Source organism: Lipophrys pholis (genome assembly GCF_963383615.2).
Source record: "Lipophrys pholis genome assembly, chromosome: 22".
In the NCBI taxonomy this organism is placed as follows: Eukaryota; Metazoa; Chordata; class Actinopteri; order Blenniiformes; family Blenniidae; genus Lipophrys; species Lipophrys pholis.
This window is the reverse complement of record NC_137644.1, coordinates 10,330,391-10,347,716: the sequence shown is the minus strand read 5'-3', so window position 1 is coordinate 10,347,716 and position 17,326 is coordinate 10,330,391. Positions and strand designations below refer to the sequence as shown.

Below are 17,326 nucleotides of genomic sequence, written 5' to 3'. Positions count from 1 at the left end.
AAACGGTCCATTAAGTATATAAATGATTTGAACTAAATCAACACTATCACATTAACTTAAAATATCTTTCATCTATTTTAAGTTAATGATTTTAAGCTAAGAGTCCATTTAATAAAAATTTATGAAAATGTTAGGAAGTTTCAAAATAAATTATACAAATATTTATAATAAAAAAACAAAAACTGCAAGTCTTTTTTCACACGGTCAAAATTTCTCCCGAAAATACTCAGATCATAAACTCAAAGTTCCAAATTGAACGTTTTATGAATCTCAGAACAATAGAATCAAAAAGGTAACTAAAGAAATGATATAATAGTGAATATAAAACACGGGAGTAAATCAGTTTTTGGACTAATTTTGGCAATATTTTAAGTATTGATCAAGTTTCATTCAAAACAAAATAATTTCTCATTATCAAGATGAATATTTTGAAAAACAAGTTCTTTCTGATCGAAACGTGTAACAAAGTGCGGTGAAACTCTTTCAACTGTGAATCAAGTCAACTTGTCAGACTTTTAACTTTTGTTTGTGAAAAATTAAATAACAAAAGTGGAAAAAAAAATACTCGAGTATTCAGCTTAAATTCATACACACTTCTGAGTTGCCTCCCAAAAACAAAACCCTGTGTCTTCCCACAAAAAAAGGCAAAGTCAATTTTATCTATTTGATCATTTACCAGTATTTTTTTTTTTCTGTATTTTGGCACAAATGGGCTTCCGTACAATGTCTCCATATGGAAAAGAAAATTGGAAAAAAAATAAAAACTAAAAACGTTTTTATTTGTATTTACACGTTTTAACATCGTATCCTCTTATTTACACTTTGATCCTGATACTTTCGTCTCCATCTCAAACTCACCTGTCGTCCTCGACCAATCAGAACGCAACAAGCTTACAGCGCCTGGAAACCGACCAATCACTGCTTTAAAAAAAAAAAGGAAAATGTTCAAAAATAAAGTTTCAGCCCTTCGAAAGAGTCCAAATAAACCAAAACTCTCCAGTCAGTGATGGTTCTGCTCCTCTCTAAGCCCCGCCTCCTGTCAGTGGAGCAGCGGCATGTTGGCCAATAGTTTCAGAGGCTCTGTGATGCGTTCAGGTGCACGGACAGCTCCCACGTAAGTTCAGGTTTTTTCAGGTTTAAAGAGTTCAGGAAGTCGGAGAAGAAGCTTCCTGTTGGTATTTAGTACTAAAGCTTCGCTCGGTGGAAGAACACCTGCAGACACGAGAAGAGATGGGGACCAATCAGAAGACAGGAGGAGGCGATGGGAGGAACACAACAACAAATAAATAAATCTGAACAGAAAAACCGTCAAACCTTCATGTAGTTCTTTAAAACTTTGACGTCCGGCTGCTGAAGGACTTGGCACAACTCCTGAAAATCACACAGGGACTTTTAACACTTTAGACAGAAAACTATCAAAAACCCCACAGACCCTGAAGGCAACACAGTGAAACTGGAGTGATGAAAACCAGCAGAGCCAAAATAGAAAAGAACACACTGAGGTCCATCAAGAAGTGTGTACATTTAAGATCAAGTTAGGATTGAGACACTGAAATGAATTAAATCAAAAGTTAAAATAAATAAATGAATTGATATTAAAGAACCGAGACTGACCTGAGAGATTTCAGGAGAAACCTGCAGAGATGGTAAATACTCCTGCTGCAGGAACTGCAGCAACTCTGCACCCTGAAATACAAACAGTCACATTAGAGACACACAATGCAAAAACACACGGTTTCCCCAGAAACACACACAGGAAGTGACACGTTACCCGTTTGAGATGAATCATCTTCAGTGTTAGAGTGCACTCTGACAGCGTCTGCAACACACACACACACACACACACACACACACACACCCACACACACACACACAGTAAGATACACACCGACAGCATCTCCGACAAACACACACACAGATACACACCAGCACGGTCTGGGCGTCACTCAGGTCAAAGGTCGTCTTCAGAGGAGCGAGGAAACAGGCGGGGACGATGTTCTTGTAGATGAAGTCGGGGAAGCCCACCATGCCGTCCTTGCCGCCCCACAGCTCCACCAGCCGGGTCAGGATGATGAAACACGTCTTCTGGGCGACGGGGTCCGGGAAGTCCACCGCGCCCTGGATGATGGTGAACACCACGCGCTCGATGTTCTCTGCTCCTGGAGACACAAACGGCGAGAGTCACGGGTAAATATCCTTCTTCAGATCGGTGGGCGTCGCCGTCTGTTCGGGCCAAAGTGGGCGGGGCTCACCCTGATTGGCCATGACCTCGTTCATGCCGCTGCCGGTGATGGCCTGGATGAAGCTGAAGTAGCTCCTCCGCAGCATCTGCTTCTCTAGCGCCGCCGCCTGGTCGTTCTCCTCCGCCGGCCGCGCCAACACCTCGAAGATGGCGAGCACCAGCGGCATGAACACCTGCTGCAGGAAGGGAGACACCTGCCGCTGCCATGGCGACGGGAGGAGGAGCAATGGTCAAAATGTTTGTTTATCTTCACACTGCTGTAGCTTAACGCTAACCGATCCGACTTTCGCTAATGCTACGTGGCGGCGAGTACCTTGAACTTGGCGGTGATCTGGCTGATGAGCGGGATGAACTCCTGCAGGTCTTTGGCCTCGCAGTCCTTCAGCATGTGCTCGGAGGCGGCGGGGACGAAGGGCAGCACCTCCTCCTCCAGGCAGATGATCATGCGGTGCAGGAAGGAGCGCACCGAGCTGCGCAGCATCCCCCGCTGGACGGGGCAGCTCAGCGCGGGCAGGAAGGTCTGCAGGCAGTCGCGGTACACCTCGGTGCAGCCGCACTGCTTCACCGTCTGCTTGTTGCTGAACGCTTTACTGGTCCGACTGCGAGACAGAGGCAAAGAGAACGTTCTCAAACGGTTCTTCCGAGTTGTGTTCTCGCGTCTTGACGTGGCGGCGCCCTCACCTGGCGAAGCCCACGGCGTGGCTGAGGCAGTCGGCGAGAGCGGTCTGCCGCTCCTCGTCCGTCTCCTGCGGCAGTTTGGCGAGCAGCAGGCGGAAGGCGTCCATCAGCGGCATGAGGAGGCTCTTCATCAGCACCTGCTTCCTCTCCGCCGGACTCTCGCCGTTCACGATCAGGATGCCGGCGGACTCGAACATGAACAGCTGGTCATCGCTCGTCAGCAGCGCCAGGAAGCCGTTCTCCTGTACACACCGGCACGGCCAATCAAGAGTGTGGCCGGAGGGCGGCGGGGGCTGTGATTGGACAACTGAGAGGGCGGTACTCACCGGGGGAGCGAGCTCCAGCAGGTCCTGGATTCTGGTCAAGATGTCCTCCACGAAGGCGTTCATGTGTTTACTGTCCACACAACGTGTAAAAACATCAACAACTCATCTGTGATGCTGGAGTCAAACTACAACCCTGCTTACAAACTACAAGCTCAAAGAAAGTCTGAATTCAGGTGTTTAAAAAACTTTGATGCCGGTTTGATGATCTGATAATGTGAACGCAACGTATATGTGTGTGTGTGTGTGTGTGTGTGTGTGTGTGTGTGTGTGTGTGTGTGTGTGTGTGTGTGTGTGTGTGTGTGTGTGTGTGTGTGTGTGTGTGTGTGTGTGTGTGTGTGTGTGTGTGTGTGTGTGTGTGTGTGTGTGTGTGTGTACTCACTGCAGGGTTTTGATGAATCTGGAGAACAGATAGGAGACTCTGCTGCGGACCTTCGGACTGTTGTTTCTCAAACCTCTCTGGTCTAGAAACGCCATCTGACAGCACACAATAGTCACACACGTGTTACAGTCTCACTCACTCACACACACACGCACACGCACTGTGCTTGTTTTTCATGCCTTACCAGGACGTTGGGGATGTACTGCGGTTCCACGATGAAAAACTTGTCGTATCGCACGACCGTCTCAAAAAACTCCAGCGACACTGAAGAATGTTGATAGCTGCTGACGTTGCAGGTAACCAGCTGGGAACACACACAGTTTGGTTCATGACGTCACGGATTGTACGTGTTTAAACTTTCCGCTTTTTAATGATCAAACTTCACAGGGAACCATATTCTGACGTGTGATTTTCTTGCCACAGATAATTAATTCATTAAATCATTGCCACCACTGGAGGGCGACAGACTGCCGGCCGGCCTGCAGAGTTACTCGCTCTCACGGAGAGGAGGCGGTGCGCTGCGAGACTGACCGTCCTCATCATGTCCTGCAGCGCGCTGGTCTTGGCCGTGTCTCCGGAGAAGTGAGCGCCGTGCGACGCCGGCAGCGCTTCGCCCAGCATGTAGAGCAGCCTGATGGCCACCTCCACCTCCATGAAGGGCGCCGTCTGCCAGTTCCTGAGAGCAGAGAGGGGGGGGGGAGACATGCTGAGCGGAGGACGCAGGGACGCCGGTGCTGCGAGTGTGACGCGGCTCTTACTGCATGGTGTTGGTGAAGACGCGGCGGACGGCCTCCAGCAGCAGCTCCGGGGAAACCTGAGCCAGACGGTCCAGCAGCATCTTCAGCTGCTTCCTGTACTCCACAAACATGGCCTCGTCTTCACCCTGAAAACACGACGACGGTTAGCCGCACGCCAACGCTGGCGTCAAGAGTCACGTCGAGGATTTCTGTGTATCGCTACGTGCTCTCTGGGACCTGGTTTAGACGAACGCATCGTTTTTGAACTTTTGTTTAAGAAGTGTTGCGTTTATACTGAAACTAACCCGCACATGTACTCACCTCGTTTTCAAAGTTGTATTCGTCGTCGTACGTCAGCTTCTTCATGACGGCGAGCATTATGGCCTGTCGAGGAACAACGCGACATTTAACATCCCTGCTCTGATCTACGACCGAGAAATCTGTAATGCTCACGGACGCCGGCTCACCTCGATGTTGGCCTTCTGCTGGTCGTTCAGCTGAGGGAGCTACGGGAAGAAAGCGCCGTCAGGAAACTCAAAGTGGGACAAGCTTTGTGCGTTTATTGATTTGGGCGTGGCAGCGCGCTCACCTGTTTGAGGACGTGCAGGTACTCGTAGCAGAAGCCCACCATGTTGGCGGAGATGTCGTCGTCCTCGTGCACCAGCAGCTGCAGCAGCAGCGGCACCTTGGCCTCCAGCGCGCGCAGCGCCTCCTGCGCCTCCTCCGCGCCGCCGCACTTCGCCAGCTTGGTCCAACTCACCACCAGACTCTGGCCCATCCCGTTCACCAGGCGGGAGAACTTGGCCAGGAAGTCCACGTCCTCCTCCTGAGGAGCGGCGCAGGAGGAAGAAGAGCACAAGAGGAAGTCATGCGCTTGAATTCAAAACGACAAGAAGGTTTGAAACCATTTCCTGATAAAACCAGTTTTTGTTGTTTTTTTTATAAACATCATGAACATTTTTCCTCATTGTGCTCGTCATCGTGTGTGTGAGACCTGGTCCAGGTTGAAGAAGCCTGCCGACTGCAGCACTCTGCACAGAGACTCCACCAGCTTGGTTTTATCCACCGGGTCCATTCCTTTGTTCACGATTTCAAACAGGCAGTCGCAGGCCTCCTCTCGGAGTTCCTCCACCTGCATGTGGCTCAGCAGCAGGGCCACGAATCTGCACACACACACCCCTCACCTATTATACACACAAACAGGCTGAGGAAGTGTGTTTTCCCATGATTCTTGGGGGGGTTGGACTGACCGCTCATTGGCGATGAGGTTAAGGTCGATCCAGGAGACGTAGGCTCCCACAACCTCCAGACACTGGCAGGTGAGCTCCGGGTGCGTGTGCTGGTACGTGTTGAGGATCTGGAACCAGGACTCCACCAGCGATGGGATGCACTGCTCCCTCATGGTGTCTTTGATCAACGTGTTCCTGCGAGTTTCCTGAGGACACACACACACACACACGCACACGCACACACACACACACACACACACACACGCGCGCCAGAAGTGGAGAACATGAGCGGCGGTTCACAGCTGTTCTGCAGGTAACGGGGGCAGAACCTGGCTCGTGTAGTTTCACCATGTGTAAGTGCGACTCGGCTGTAAACCTCACTGACTTCATGTCTTCTGACCTCAGGTGAGTGCAGGATGTTCCTGTCCACCACCTCGGCGTCGATGGCCATGAGCGTCCTGAGGTAGACGTCCACGCCGTTCGGGTTCAGGCCCACCAGGGACAGCAGGTCGAAGAAGAACTTGGGCCACAGGGTCAGGTACTCCATGACGAAGGTGAGGGCGAACACCTGGGCCGCCTTGTTCCTGATGAACGACTTCTCCGGCTCGGCATTCATCAGCTGTGGGTCACAGTGAGCGAATGAGTAGAAGGGAACGAACAGAAAAGTTGGAACAGGAGCAGCAACAGGGTGGAAAAACTGTGATATGCAGGAAAAAATTAGGATTGAATGGTGGAGATCATCAGGCATTCAAGAAAGACAGGAACTCTGGAGAGGAAACCACCGCAGGGACACGTGTACTAAGCAGCGTCTGCAAACACTTCCACCAACAATCGTCTGTAAACACTTCCAGAAACCACCGTCTGCAGTCAGTGAGCAGTGCGTTCCTACCTGACACTGGAGCCACTTCATCAGCGTCTCTCTGATCAGCTGCTGTTGAATCCCAGTCAGCGCTGCATGTCTGCAACACAAACACACACAGCAGCTCAAACACGGTCGCCCGTTCATCACGTCACGCCGATTATCTTCATCATCCTCACCTGTACTTCACCTGATGCTCCAACACCTGCAGGCAGAAGAACTTCACGTGGTCGTCACTGAAAGAACACATTAAATCTTCCTCATTATCTGTGGAGACGTTGATCCGGGCCGTCACCGTTCAACTAAATACTGCGAGGAATCTTTCACGTTTCTTATATATCTGTGCAGATATCAGAGCGCTAGGGTGTTCCTCAGGGCTCAATTCTCGGCCCTTTATCAATTTTAGATTTTTGTTAGGCTTTGGTAAATAATACAATCATTAAACATTTCAGAAAAAAAGCTTATTTTGTTTGTGAAATGTGAACACTTTTGATCACTATGTTTGAGAGACGACAGGAAAAACAACCAAGTACCAAATCCATGATCAGTCGTAAAAGAACATTAGAAAAATGCTTTTGTGACAAAGGATGTCGTTTTGGTTAACAAAAAGAACAGCATGAACAAGAATCACATTGTGAAAAATGCATTACGTAATTGAAAACGATCGCCTTCTAAAAGGTGGGTGATGTTTATGAAAGGTAATAGTGTTGAAAGATATCACAGAAAAAACACACTGCAGGTCCTTAAGGTACAGTCTCATACTTTTAGCTAAAAACTACATTAATCAATAGCAGAGAAATCAACGGAGACTAACAAGTTAACCAGCTAGCCAGAGTGATCAGTGCTGTAATACCAATTTACACCCGCAGGTGGTGTGGTGTGCCACTCGACATTGTTTCCTGCATTCAGTCCGAAAACAGAAACTGAGACTTACCGCTGCCAATCAGTATATAAGACGTGTTAAAACTTATTTCTGATATACTGTAGCTTTAAATTGTTGCCAGAAAACTGGACAAAGTGAGAAACGGATGCAACGACGGCAGGCTGGGGTAATAACTCACCTGTAGATGCCTTTAGCGAGCGCCTCCGCACACACCTCCCACGCATCCTGAGACGCCTTCAACTGCTCAAAGTAAACCATTGCCTGAAAACACACACACACACACTCGGCGTTAGCAGGGAGCACTTGAAACGCATTCAGCCTCCTTGCACACGCGGCAGCAGTCTCACCCTCTCCCTGTAGAGGGCGTCGGCGTTCGGGTTGAGCCCCAACAGGGCCTGCTCGTCCATGACTGCAGCGACAGACTGGCAGGCCATTCGTGGGTTAGCTTTCCTCAGAGGCTGGTTCAATCCTCGCTGTTGCTGCCAGCCAGCTTTCTCTCATCTGAAGAAACACAGACACAATCGGCATGGTCACAGCTGGTGTGAATTAAGGGCAAGAGAAAGAGCACTGTTATTTGGAGGAACAAGTCTCAAAGCACGTAGACATTAACATCAACTTAAGTGTTCATATGTTTTTATAAACACATACAGTATTACTTGCTTGCCTGATATCAGACTGAAACAGATTAAAACCCAGTTTAAATCCAGGTCTGAAACAGGCTTGAACCCAGCTAGAATCCAAAATGTGCTTGAACGCAGCCTAAATCGATAGGTCTAACACTGGATCCATCCCATTTAAATCCAGATCTAATGAAGAGTTAATCCAGGAGTGAAACAAGTCAATGAAAATCCATCTCTAAGAGACGTTCATATCCTGTACAAATCCAGCTCCGAACAGGTTCAAAACCAGTTTATCTACATGTCTAAGAAAACATGAAAAAGTTCAGTTTGTCTTAATGATGAAAGTAAAACTAAAGTAACAGACTGATGTAAAGTGATAGTAAGGTAACAAAGGGGCAAATATCATAAGACTGATCTTCTCTTCTCCTTTTCATTTAGACTGTGTCAGATTGGAAGTTTTGTTGCAGGGAGTGTTTTTTTATTAGTATTTGTGAAATAAATGAATAAAACTAGGATTGATGTGGTTACAGGAAGGGACTCGGTACTGGATCTAACTGTGGTGTCTAGTGGATCAGCAACAATAAGTAATTGGAGAGTATATAGGGAAGGAACTATAGGAAGTGACCACTAACCAGTGACAAGATTGGCATGGAGGTGTCGGTGGCTAAAGGGGAGAGGGGCATCAAGTAGATGTATGAAAAGCCAGATTGGGGGAAATTTGAGAGGAAGAGTGAAAGGTACTTAAATCAGATTGATGATGACTTAAGATATTGAGACGTTGGATAATTATATCAAAAAGACCATAATACTTGAGCAGAAGAGGCTAGTCCTAAAAGTTAGTACCTTGGTGGGACGAAAAGTGTAAAGAAGCAGTGAAGAACAGGAATAAAGCTTTTAAGGAGGTGAAATGAACACACAGCTTTCTGGCAATGACTCACTATAAGCAGGCTCAAGCAGCAGTGAGGAGTGAAACAAGACATACAAGCCGTGTATACTGGAGGGAATATTGCAACTCAATTGGTAGTACCACCAAAAGTTGGAGAGATATGGGGAATTAGTAGGAAAAGATGCGTGATTGATCCAGTCCTGTGTTTGGAGGACGATGTAAGGAAAGGACAGGTGAATAAGGGGGTGGGAACAGTGGTCTTTCTCGATGAAGAAAAGGCTTATGATATGATGTGGAGAGATGGACTGATGATTACGTGGCATCAGGTGGGGGTGGGAGGGAAAATGTTTAACTGGAACATGGATTTTTTTGAGGGAAAGAACCAATCGGGTGTAAATAGGCCCAGAACTGTCGAGTCGGCACTGGGTAAAGAATGGGACACTGCAGGGGAGTGTCATCAGTTCCACAATCTTCAGTAATGATATTTTTGTAAAGATGCAGAGAGATTTGGGAAGATCGCTTATTGCTGCTGTGGAAAAGCCATAAACTTCAGGAAGGGGGTTGGGCTAAATTCTCGGTGGAAACGAAAATTCCTGATATTTAACAAAGGCAGAAGAGCAGAAAGGAAGCAGGTGAAAATATATGGGAACAGTATTGAAAGAGTAGATCAGTTTAGATTTTTGGGGGTGTGGTTGGACACAAGCTTAACATGGAAAGCGAATGTATGGCAATTAGTGGTGAAATGTCACAAAGTTATAAATATCATGGAGGTGTCTCACAGGGGTGAAATGGGGGGTCCACCGGTGATATTGCCAGTGTGGACGACAGAGAAGAGTGGTAGAGCGCAGCATGCTGGTAAGGAAGGACACTTGAGGAGGGTTACAACTAATGGATGAGGTTTGTGCGTCTATGGAGGAAAATTATAGACTTTGTCCACATTTACACAGATCAATGGACGGCGTCGGTAACAGGAGCTACGGAGTTGTGTAGTGACTCGGTGTCAGCCTTACAGAGCCCCAGATCGGGGGGTGTCACACAGCAGGCAGGATCTACTGTACGAAGCAATGGCCGAATATTCAGAGACTAAAAAAACAGGGGAGTGAAATTGTTTTCATGTGGGGTCCTGCTCATGTGGGTGACGAGAGAGTTGACAGGCTGGACAAGAAAGCCACGGTCAAAGCAAATAAAGAGACTAACATCAGGCTGGCGAGGACAGAAGGCAAGTCTATAGTTTGGAGGGAAGCACAGAAAACATGGCAACAGCAATGAGACAAGGAGGAAAGAGGAAGACATCTTAACCAGATTAAGAATACTTACAACACATACTTAAATAGTACAAAACATATAATGGGGAAACATCCAACGGGCCTTTGTGGTCGATGTCAAGAATGAGACACAGTGGGGCATGTGCAAGTGAGACAGGCTTAGGCCACGTTTACACGTACCCAGGTATTTACAAAAAACTGATATTTCTCTGTGTTTGGGCCTTGCATTTACACATGAACGCAGCTACGAGTGACTACAAACTTCACAAGATCACAACAAGATTTCTTAAAACTCCGACCACAGTGGAGAACTCGAAGAACTTGGGTTTCTCTGTTTGCATCTAAAGAGGATCAGACGGAGATTTAAGTCACAATATGAGATGGAAGCTTCATCAGCATCCTCCATGTGCGACCTGTGTTTAACTGTAGGTCTGAAACAGGATTAAACTCTGTTTAAATAAAGGTCTGACACAGGTTTAAATCTAGATCTGACTGCTGTGATGAAAATGGATACAGTGAAAGCAGCGCTTGGTTTTACATTTTACGTTATCTTCTACCGCCACATTTAGGAGGAGCTCTGCTTCTTTTTCGGTCCAAATAAACAAATCGTGTACCATTACCCCTGAACACAAAATGACTCCAGCCATTCGTGACATTGTTTTTTCCAGGATTCTAATGGAATAGCATAGCTTCATACTTCTCCTCACACTGCCCCCTACAGGTTTGGCATGTTCATAGTAGCTCTGGACCAGGTGTATATGAAGTCTATGTAAATGAAGTTTAGGGTACATGTAAACCTGGCCTTAATCCTCAATTTGAATCCAAATTTGACACAGGTTTAAGTTAAAGCCTAACACAGGTTAAAATCTAGATCTAGGTCTGACACAGGTTGAAATCTAGATCTAGAGCCGACACAGGTTTAAATCTAGATCTAGATCCGACACAGTTTAAATCTAGGTCTGACAGGTTTAAATCTAGATCCGACACAGTTTAAATCTAGGTCTGACAGGTTTAAATCTAGATCCGACAAAGTTTAAATCTAGGTCTGTCCCAGGTTTAAATCTAGATCTAGATCCGACAGTTTAAATCTAGGTCTGACACAGATTTAAATCTAGATCTAGATCCGACACAGTTTAAATCTAGGTCTGACACAGGTTTAAATCTAGATCTAGATCCGACACAGTTTAAATCTAGGTCTGACACAGGTTTAAATCTAGATCTAGATCTGACACAGTTTAAATCTAGGTCTGACAGGTTTAAATCTAGATCTAGATCCGACACAGTTTAAATCTAGGTCTGACACAGATTTAAATCTAGATCTAGATCCGACACAGTTTAAATCTAGGTCTGACACAGGTTTAAACCTAGATCTAGATCTGACACAGTTTAAATCTAGGTCTGACACAGGTTTAAATCTAGATCTAGATCTGACACAGTTTAAATCTAGGTCTGACACAGGTTTAAATCTAGATCTGACACAGTTTAAATCTAGGTCTGACAAGTTTAAATCTAGGTCTGACACAGGTTTAACTCAAGGTCTACCACGGGTTTAAATCTAGGTCTGACACGGGTTTAAATCTAGATCTGAAACGGGTGAGGGTAAAGGCTTGAAACAGAATTAAACCTGGTTTAAATGCAGGTGTGACTCAGATATAATCCTGGTCCATGTGACCTGAGGGAGCACAATGGAGACTCCGGCAGTATCATGATGCAATGCAGTGTCATCAACTTAAACTTCCCTTAACTAATGAATCGCTTTACAAACTTTCCACACACGAACCGATTTAGTAATCAGCTTCTATGTGCCTGTCCGGGGATGAAGGCGACACTACCTGGCTCTCTCTTCGCGGAGTTAGCGCTGCCTGCTAACAACTTCACCCTGACATCACTTAGCTGAGAGCACCGAACCGTTAGCTGCTGTGTGTCCTCCGGAGGGGTTGCTCCGGCGGATAAAGTCCCGCTACGGAGGCCTTATTCACCAGGAAGCGTTTCGGTAGCAGTGTGGGAGACGTAGAGGCGCGTTAACAGTGTTTTGTTTTTTTATCCCGGTTTATCTCGGCCCGGTGACGCTGCCTGCTCCGGTCGCCTCCCCAGCGACAGAGTAGCCAGAGCGGTGGTCTGAGCTCCAGCAGCGGGGCCCTGACACTCAGCAGACCGGCTCACCTTAGAGAAAAGAGCCCGATGGTCCGGTGATCTCCGTCCCGTCAGTCCGTCACCGAGCCGCCGCGGTGCCAGGAGTGCCGAGCTGTCGCATGTCGGTGCGGCGTGTCCCGCTCCGATCGTTTCCGGGTCAGACCATCGTCGTCCGGGAAGAGGTTCAGCTAAGGGGGGGCTGGTGTTTCGGATTAACTGGTTCCTCTGTTAACTGGTGACAGACGTTTGCGTCCGTCGTTGCTGCTGGTAACGGCAGATATTAAAATAAGACTCACAAAAGGTAAGAAACTTCGAAAAGTGTGGTTCTCCAGAACAGCTACAAATCTCCGTCGGGCTTTAATCTCTGCTGTTCCGAGCAGCAACGACGGACGCCAAAGGACGTTGGTCACCAGTTAACATGGAAACCAATTCATCCGAAACAAGGGTCCGAGAAATAATAACAGTAAAGAAGAATAAGAATAAGAATACTAATAAAACAAAGGAATACTAAAAGATGACTATTAATCAGGATTATCATGCCACGCAGAATGACATCTAAATACTACATAAATAATATCACTGAAGAAACCAATATGAATATTTAATACTCTTAATATCGTCGACATGCCGACGGTATCGTCAACAAAATGCATGTTGAGGGAACTTTGCACATCTAATACAACTGTATTATTATTATTATTATTATTTTCAAAGGTTTTATTGTTAGAGATATTTTGTTGAATTTGTATTACTTGTAATGCTTTCTTCACCGTATTTGCTTTCTTTATCAAAATAACAATAATAATCTATTCTGTTTTAAAGAAGTGATGTTATAACAGATTAGTTCAGATTGAGGTCAACATCACCACCATCATCATCATCATCATCATCTGTTGGTCCAAATGAGTGATTATCCAATAAACACCAACAAATATCTCTCCAAAAACTGTTCACAAATAGACCAAATTATAAAATTATATCCTATTCTATACTATTCTATTCTATTCTATTCTATTGTGCAAATCTAGTGGGCTTAAATAAATATTTTATTACTGCCTGGAATCCAAGCCACAGCATGGTCACAATCTTTACCGAAATGAAAATGTTCCAATTAAATCCAGACTTGTTCAAAGTTGGTTCATAATTAGGTCCAATAGCTCTTTCAAAATCAAATTCTTCACAGCAGACTACATCATATTTCCAGGACCTATTCATATTTCTATATTTAACAAATCTCGTAAGAATAAACAATTATCAATTTTCTTAGGTTCTGGGAGGATTTCTACTCGAATGTCCACATGTTTTACTTTAAAGCCAAATTAAATCTTAAATCAAAGCTTTTCTGACTGGAGTTCTGGAGCAGCGCCACTGCCGGAAGTCCCGCCTCCTGTCACCCCGTCGAGTTTGATGAACGGAAGCTCCGCCCTGCTGCTTCCTCTTTTCTTGTGGCAGTGAGCGAGACACCATGAAGGCGTCCGGCACAGTACGTAAAAAACCGTCTTTTTCTATTACTAACCGTCCCCAGACGACCGAACAGGGCAGATTCAGCAATATAACGCTGAGTTCTTTCGTTTCGTGTTAAAAACGTTTGTAAAAGTTTGGGTTAAAGCGGGACTTTGAGTTATTTTAGTGTCGGTGCTGTTGCGGCTACAACATGGCGTCCGCGCCACCATGTGGACCACTGAGGGCTGACTTCAGCTGACCACTGAGGGCTGACTTCAGCTGCTGTCTTGAGTAATGAAAGCGTTAGGACTCAATCAGCGGTCCAAATCTTGTCAATGAGATGAAAAGATGAGTTTAGCCGTCGGTAAAGTCATTGGCGGCTGTTAGTTGAAGCGAACTTAGCTTATATAGTTGACAACGTTAGCCGCTAATGTGCTACATCAACGTGGGTATTAAAGCCTGATAAATTCACCAATCAGAAGTTAATTGTTTGGTGTAAAGCAGATCGATTCAGAAAGTGTTTGTGCTTTCTGATGCGAATTTGACTTTATTGTGAACTGGGGTCAGTTGATCACTTGATCCAGAATATCTGGCCTCTTACAGGGTTTTAGTCATTTGAAAATAACAACATGCAAGTTAAACTTGCAGAATTTAACTTTAGTTTTCACAGGTGTGAGTTTATTGAATATCTCAATAATTACTGTGGATCATGTATAGACGATATAAACTAGTTTGAAATTTTACAAGTTTTAGAAAATGACATGATTCAGTCGTTCTTTATCGATTGAAAAAATAAAAGTACTGACCTTATTTGTTTGTGTATTGCACTGTGTAGATTTAAAGTTTAAAATATTGATTATAAGGGTATATTGTGTGAACTTTAATGTTAACATGTTAAGAAAATATTTACAAACATCGTCAATTGTTCTGAGTGGAGTATTTTGTAAATTGGATCATATAAATCCTAATGTGTACGTTGTTGACTGTGAGCTCTGCAGCCTAACCCAAAGGCCCCACCATGTTGGTAGTGGGATCTTGTCAGGCCTGCGAACATCAACGACCCTCGTCGCCTTTCTCTGCTGCTACTGTGCCTCTGAAAGTGAATTCGAGGGTCCACACTTCGTCCTCGTGACGACTCCTTCGTGTCCGTGTCTCCCGTCTGCCTGCTAATGATGGGCTTTGTGTCTTTGTGCAGCTTCGGGAGTATAAGGTCATCGGGCGTCTGCTGCCCTCTGCCAAGAACCCCACCCCACCTCTGTACAGGATGAGGATCTTCGCGCCGAACCATGTGGTGGCCAAATCCCGCTTCTGGTACTTTGTCTCTCAGCTGAGGAAGATGAAGAAGGCGTCCGGAGAGACGGTGTACTGCGGCCTGGTGGGTGTCCTGCCGGAAATCTAAAGACAACTTGTGTCTAATTCAGGGATTTGGGAGTTTGTTTTCATGGAAACAAGTGTCGGGGTCGCTTGACTGTATGAATTAGAGGGAGCATATTAAAAAGCTTAGTCGTGCAACAAGGTTAGTAAACAATTGAATGGGAGAGGTTTGTGGTTGTTAAATGAAACACTTCTTCCCTGACAGTTACATGAAGCTGTTAGATTGTAGAAACACTTTGAAACGAACTGAACGACAAAAACTACCACAGATCAAAAGTTCATGTTGATTAACAGTTTGAAACTGCATAAACACAACTGGATACTCTTTCACCCACATTTCCATTGAACTTTGGTTGTTTCCATATCAGCTGTGACAAATCTTTTCATAATTTCAATGTTTCAGTAGAGAAAACGTTTCCAAGCATTGGAGTGACACATTTATATATTTAGTCCATCATCACATCGGGGCAGTATTAGAACAACACAGCACCTCCTAGGGGGCTCACGACCAAACTGCAGCGTTTCACCTGTTTTGTGTGTTTGATTCGTACAACGATCACGATGAAGACGTCACAGGTTGTACGTCTGGTACAGTGTGGTGGGTCCAAAGACCAACAGATCTTTTGTTTGATGTTTCACTTCTCCCACAGAATATTAACAGTTGCTCGCTTCTTAGTGAGTTTTCACCCAGATCGGGAGTCACACAGTCTGTGTGCTCAGTTAAGATGTAAAAAGAGTTTATTATTTCAGAAGTGTGATCTTGTACCATCTTCCGCTCAAGCCGTGTTTGATTCCCCCGCAGGTCCACGAGAAGACGCCTCTGAAGGTGAAGAACTTCGGTATCTGGCTGCGCTACGATTCTCGTAGCGGCACTCACAACATGTACCGCGAGTACCGAGACCTGACCACATCTGGAGCCGTCACGCAGTGCTGTAAGTAACACCGCGACCACATGGACAGGTGGTCTGGATGGATTCACAACATTCTGGAGTTGACTCCTTGTGAACTTGACTGACTTAAGGTTTATTTAGTTTTTTTTACATGAAGCTTTGATTTAAAAACGGAACAACAACAAAAATCCTGTCATTCTGACTTTTTTCTAGACTTTGTTGTGGATCTGGTCGATTCAAAGGTCTAGATTTAGTTTTAGTTCTAAACTATTTAGATCAGGTTCTGACTTGGTTATGACTCTACTTCTAAAATGTTGTAGAACTTGCAGATCTGAGCTTCAGGTCCTCTGGACCGTTGAAAGTGACTTGTTTCCTGCAATTAAAGTGTTTGATCTCGTGTTTCAGATCGTGACATGGGAGCTCGCCATCGCGCTCGTGCTCACTCCATCCAGATCATGAAGGTCCAAGTCATCGCTGCTAGCAAGTGTCGCAGACCCGCTATCAAGCAGTTCCACGTGAGTATTGGTGCCGAGCGTCAGTGGGCGGGGCTCTCTCCGGACTGCCGCCTCCTCCGTCAGTTCTGGTTCATGAACCCGCAACACCAACAGCCAGAGTCCTCTTCCTGGTTTAAAGCCTCCATCTTTAAACTCGGCGGTCCTGATCCTGGCGACATACAAATGAGATGAGATTTTTTTTTTCTTTTTTTTTTAAGTAACGTCTGCAAACGTCTCACCCTTGTTTCTTCTTCTAGGACTCCAAGATCAAGTTCCCACTGCCTCACCGGGTCCTGCGCCGCCAACACAAACCGCGCTTCACCACCAAGAGACCAAACACCTTCTATTAGCACGTTTAGTACGTTTTCAACCTGAGCGCGAAAAAATAAAGGAATCCAAACAGACTGGACTAGACTTTCTGTCAAAACCTTAAAAAACCTCTCAAATGAAACAACCTGAAAATGCAAACGTGTCGCAGTAAGTCAGCGGTTGTGATGCTAACGGTTGAAGGAATGTTGTGATTCCACTGGAGAAGATGTCGTCACTCATGAATCCTCGGATCAAAGTTGGCGACTCCACTGTCGCAGCCAATGCTAAAGCTAACCGCACTGCATCAAACTACATGAAGTTACTGCTTCGTCTCGTTGTCGGAGGGAATCTAATGATGCTTTGTTACTTTCTTTTATATAATTAAGACCATCACCTGTGTCGGGAGCTCAAAAAAACCACTGCATGTAATTAGATTCTCAGTCTGATCTCTTTAATAGCTCATATATTACCAGTGTTGCAATGTTTCCATCACTGTTCATTCATTTTAAATTTTTCATAGGGAGCTTAGGATTGTTGTCTGATTTAATCGCCACTGGATAGTTTAGTTCCTCGTTAAAG

General features: G+C 45.5%; 2 protein-coding genes across 3 annotated transcripts; one reads left to right on the top strand and one right to left on the bottom strand.

Annotated features, from left to right (window-relative positions):
* Positions 1-701: 701 nt before the first annotated feature.
* Positions 702-12,396, bottom strand: xpot (exportin, tRNA (nuclear export receptor for tRNAs)). Of its 2 annotated transcripts, none has more exons than XM_080492097.1 (24): positions 12,268-12,396; positions 7,681-7,834; positions 7,512-7,594; positions 6,630-6,686; positions 6,481-6,550; positions 5,977-6,210; positions 5,613-5,797; positions 5,357-5,525; positions 4,952-5,188; positions 4,830-4,868; positions 4,684-4,746; positions 4,384-4,508; positions 4,157-4,301; positions 3,810-3,929; positions 3,626-3,720; positions 3,247-3,316; positions 2,924-3,162; positions 2,556-2,841; positions 2,253-2,442; positions 1,927-2,159; positions 1,772-1,819; positions 1,615-1,686; positions 1,315-1,371; positions 702-1,212 (listed from the first exon to the last, which is right to left on the bottom strand). In XM_080492097.1, the coding sequence occupies exons 2-24, from the start codon at positions 7,765-7,767 to the stop codon at positions 1,186-1,188; spliced, it is 2,931 nt and encodes a 976-aa protein (XP_080348223.1). In that variant the 5' UTR covers positions 7,768-7,834; positions 12,268-12,396; the 3' UTR covers positions 702-1,185. The 2 variants fall into 2 exon arrangements, with proteins under 2 accessions (XP_080348223.1, XP_080348224.1); XM_080492098.1 differs by having other exon boundaries at positions 5,992-6,210.
* A 740-nt stretch (positions 12,397-13,136) lies between these two features.
* On the top strand, positions 13,137-16,842 carry rpl18a (ribosomal protein L18a). The gene is made up of 5 exons (XM_080492125.1): positions 13,137-13,720; positions 14,876-15,055; positions 15,857-15,986; positions 16,350-16,459; positions 16,696-16,842. The coding sequence occupies exons 1-5, from the start codon at positions 13,703-13,705 to the stop codon at positions 16,786-16,788; spliced, it is 531 nt and encodes a 176-aa protein (XP_080348251.1). The 5' UTR covers positions 13,137-13,702; the 3' UTR covers positions 16,789-16,842.
* Positions 16,843-17,326: the final 484 nt, after the last annotated feature.

Coding starts and splice junctions, on each gene's coding strand:
- xpot (XM_080492097.1), bottom strand. CDS start 7,767: ATGGCCTGCCAGTCTGTCGCTGCAGTCATGGACGAGCAGGCCCTGTTG. Junction 7,595..7,680: donor ACGCCCTCTACAGGGAGAGG/GTGAGACTGCTG, acceptor GTGTGTTTTCAG/GCAATGGTTTACTTTGAGCA. Junction 4,509..4,683: donor AATACAACTTTGAAAACGAG/GTGAGTACATGT, acceptor TCGTGTTTTCAG/GGTGAAGACGAGGCCATGTT.
- rpl18a (XM_080492125.1), top strand. Junction 15,987..16,349: donor TGGAGCCGTCACGCAGTGCT/GTAAGTAACACC, acceptor CTCGTGTTTCAG/ATCGTGACATGGGAGCTCGC. Junction 16,460..16,695: donor CCGCTATCAAGCAGTTCCAC/GTGAGTATTGGT, acceptor TTCTTCTTCTAG/GACTCCAAGATCAAGTTCCC.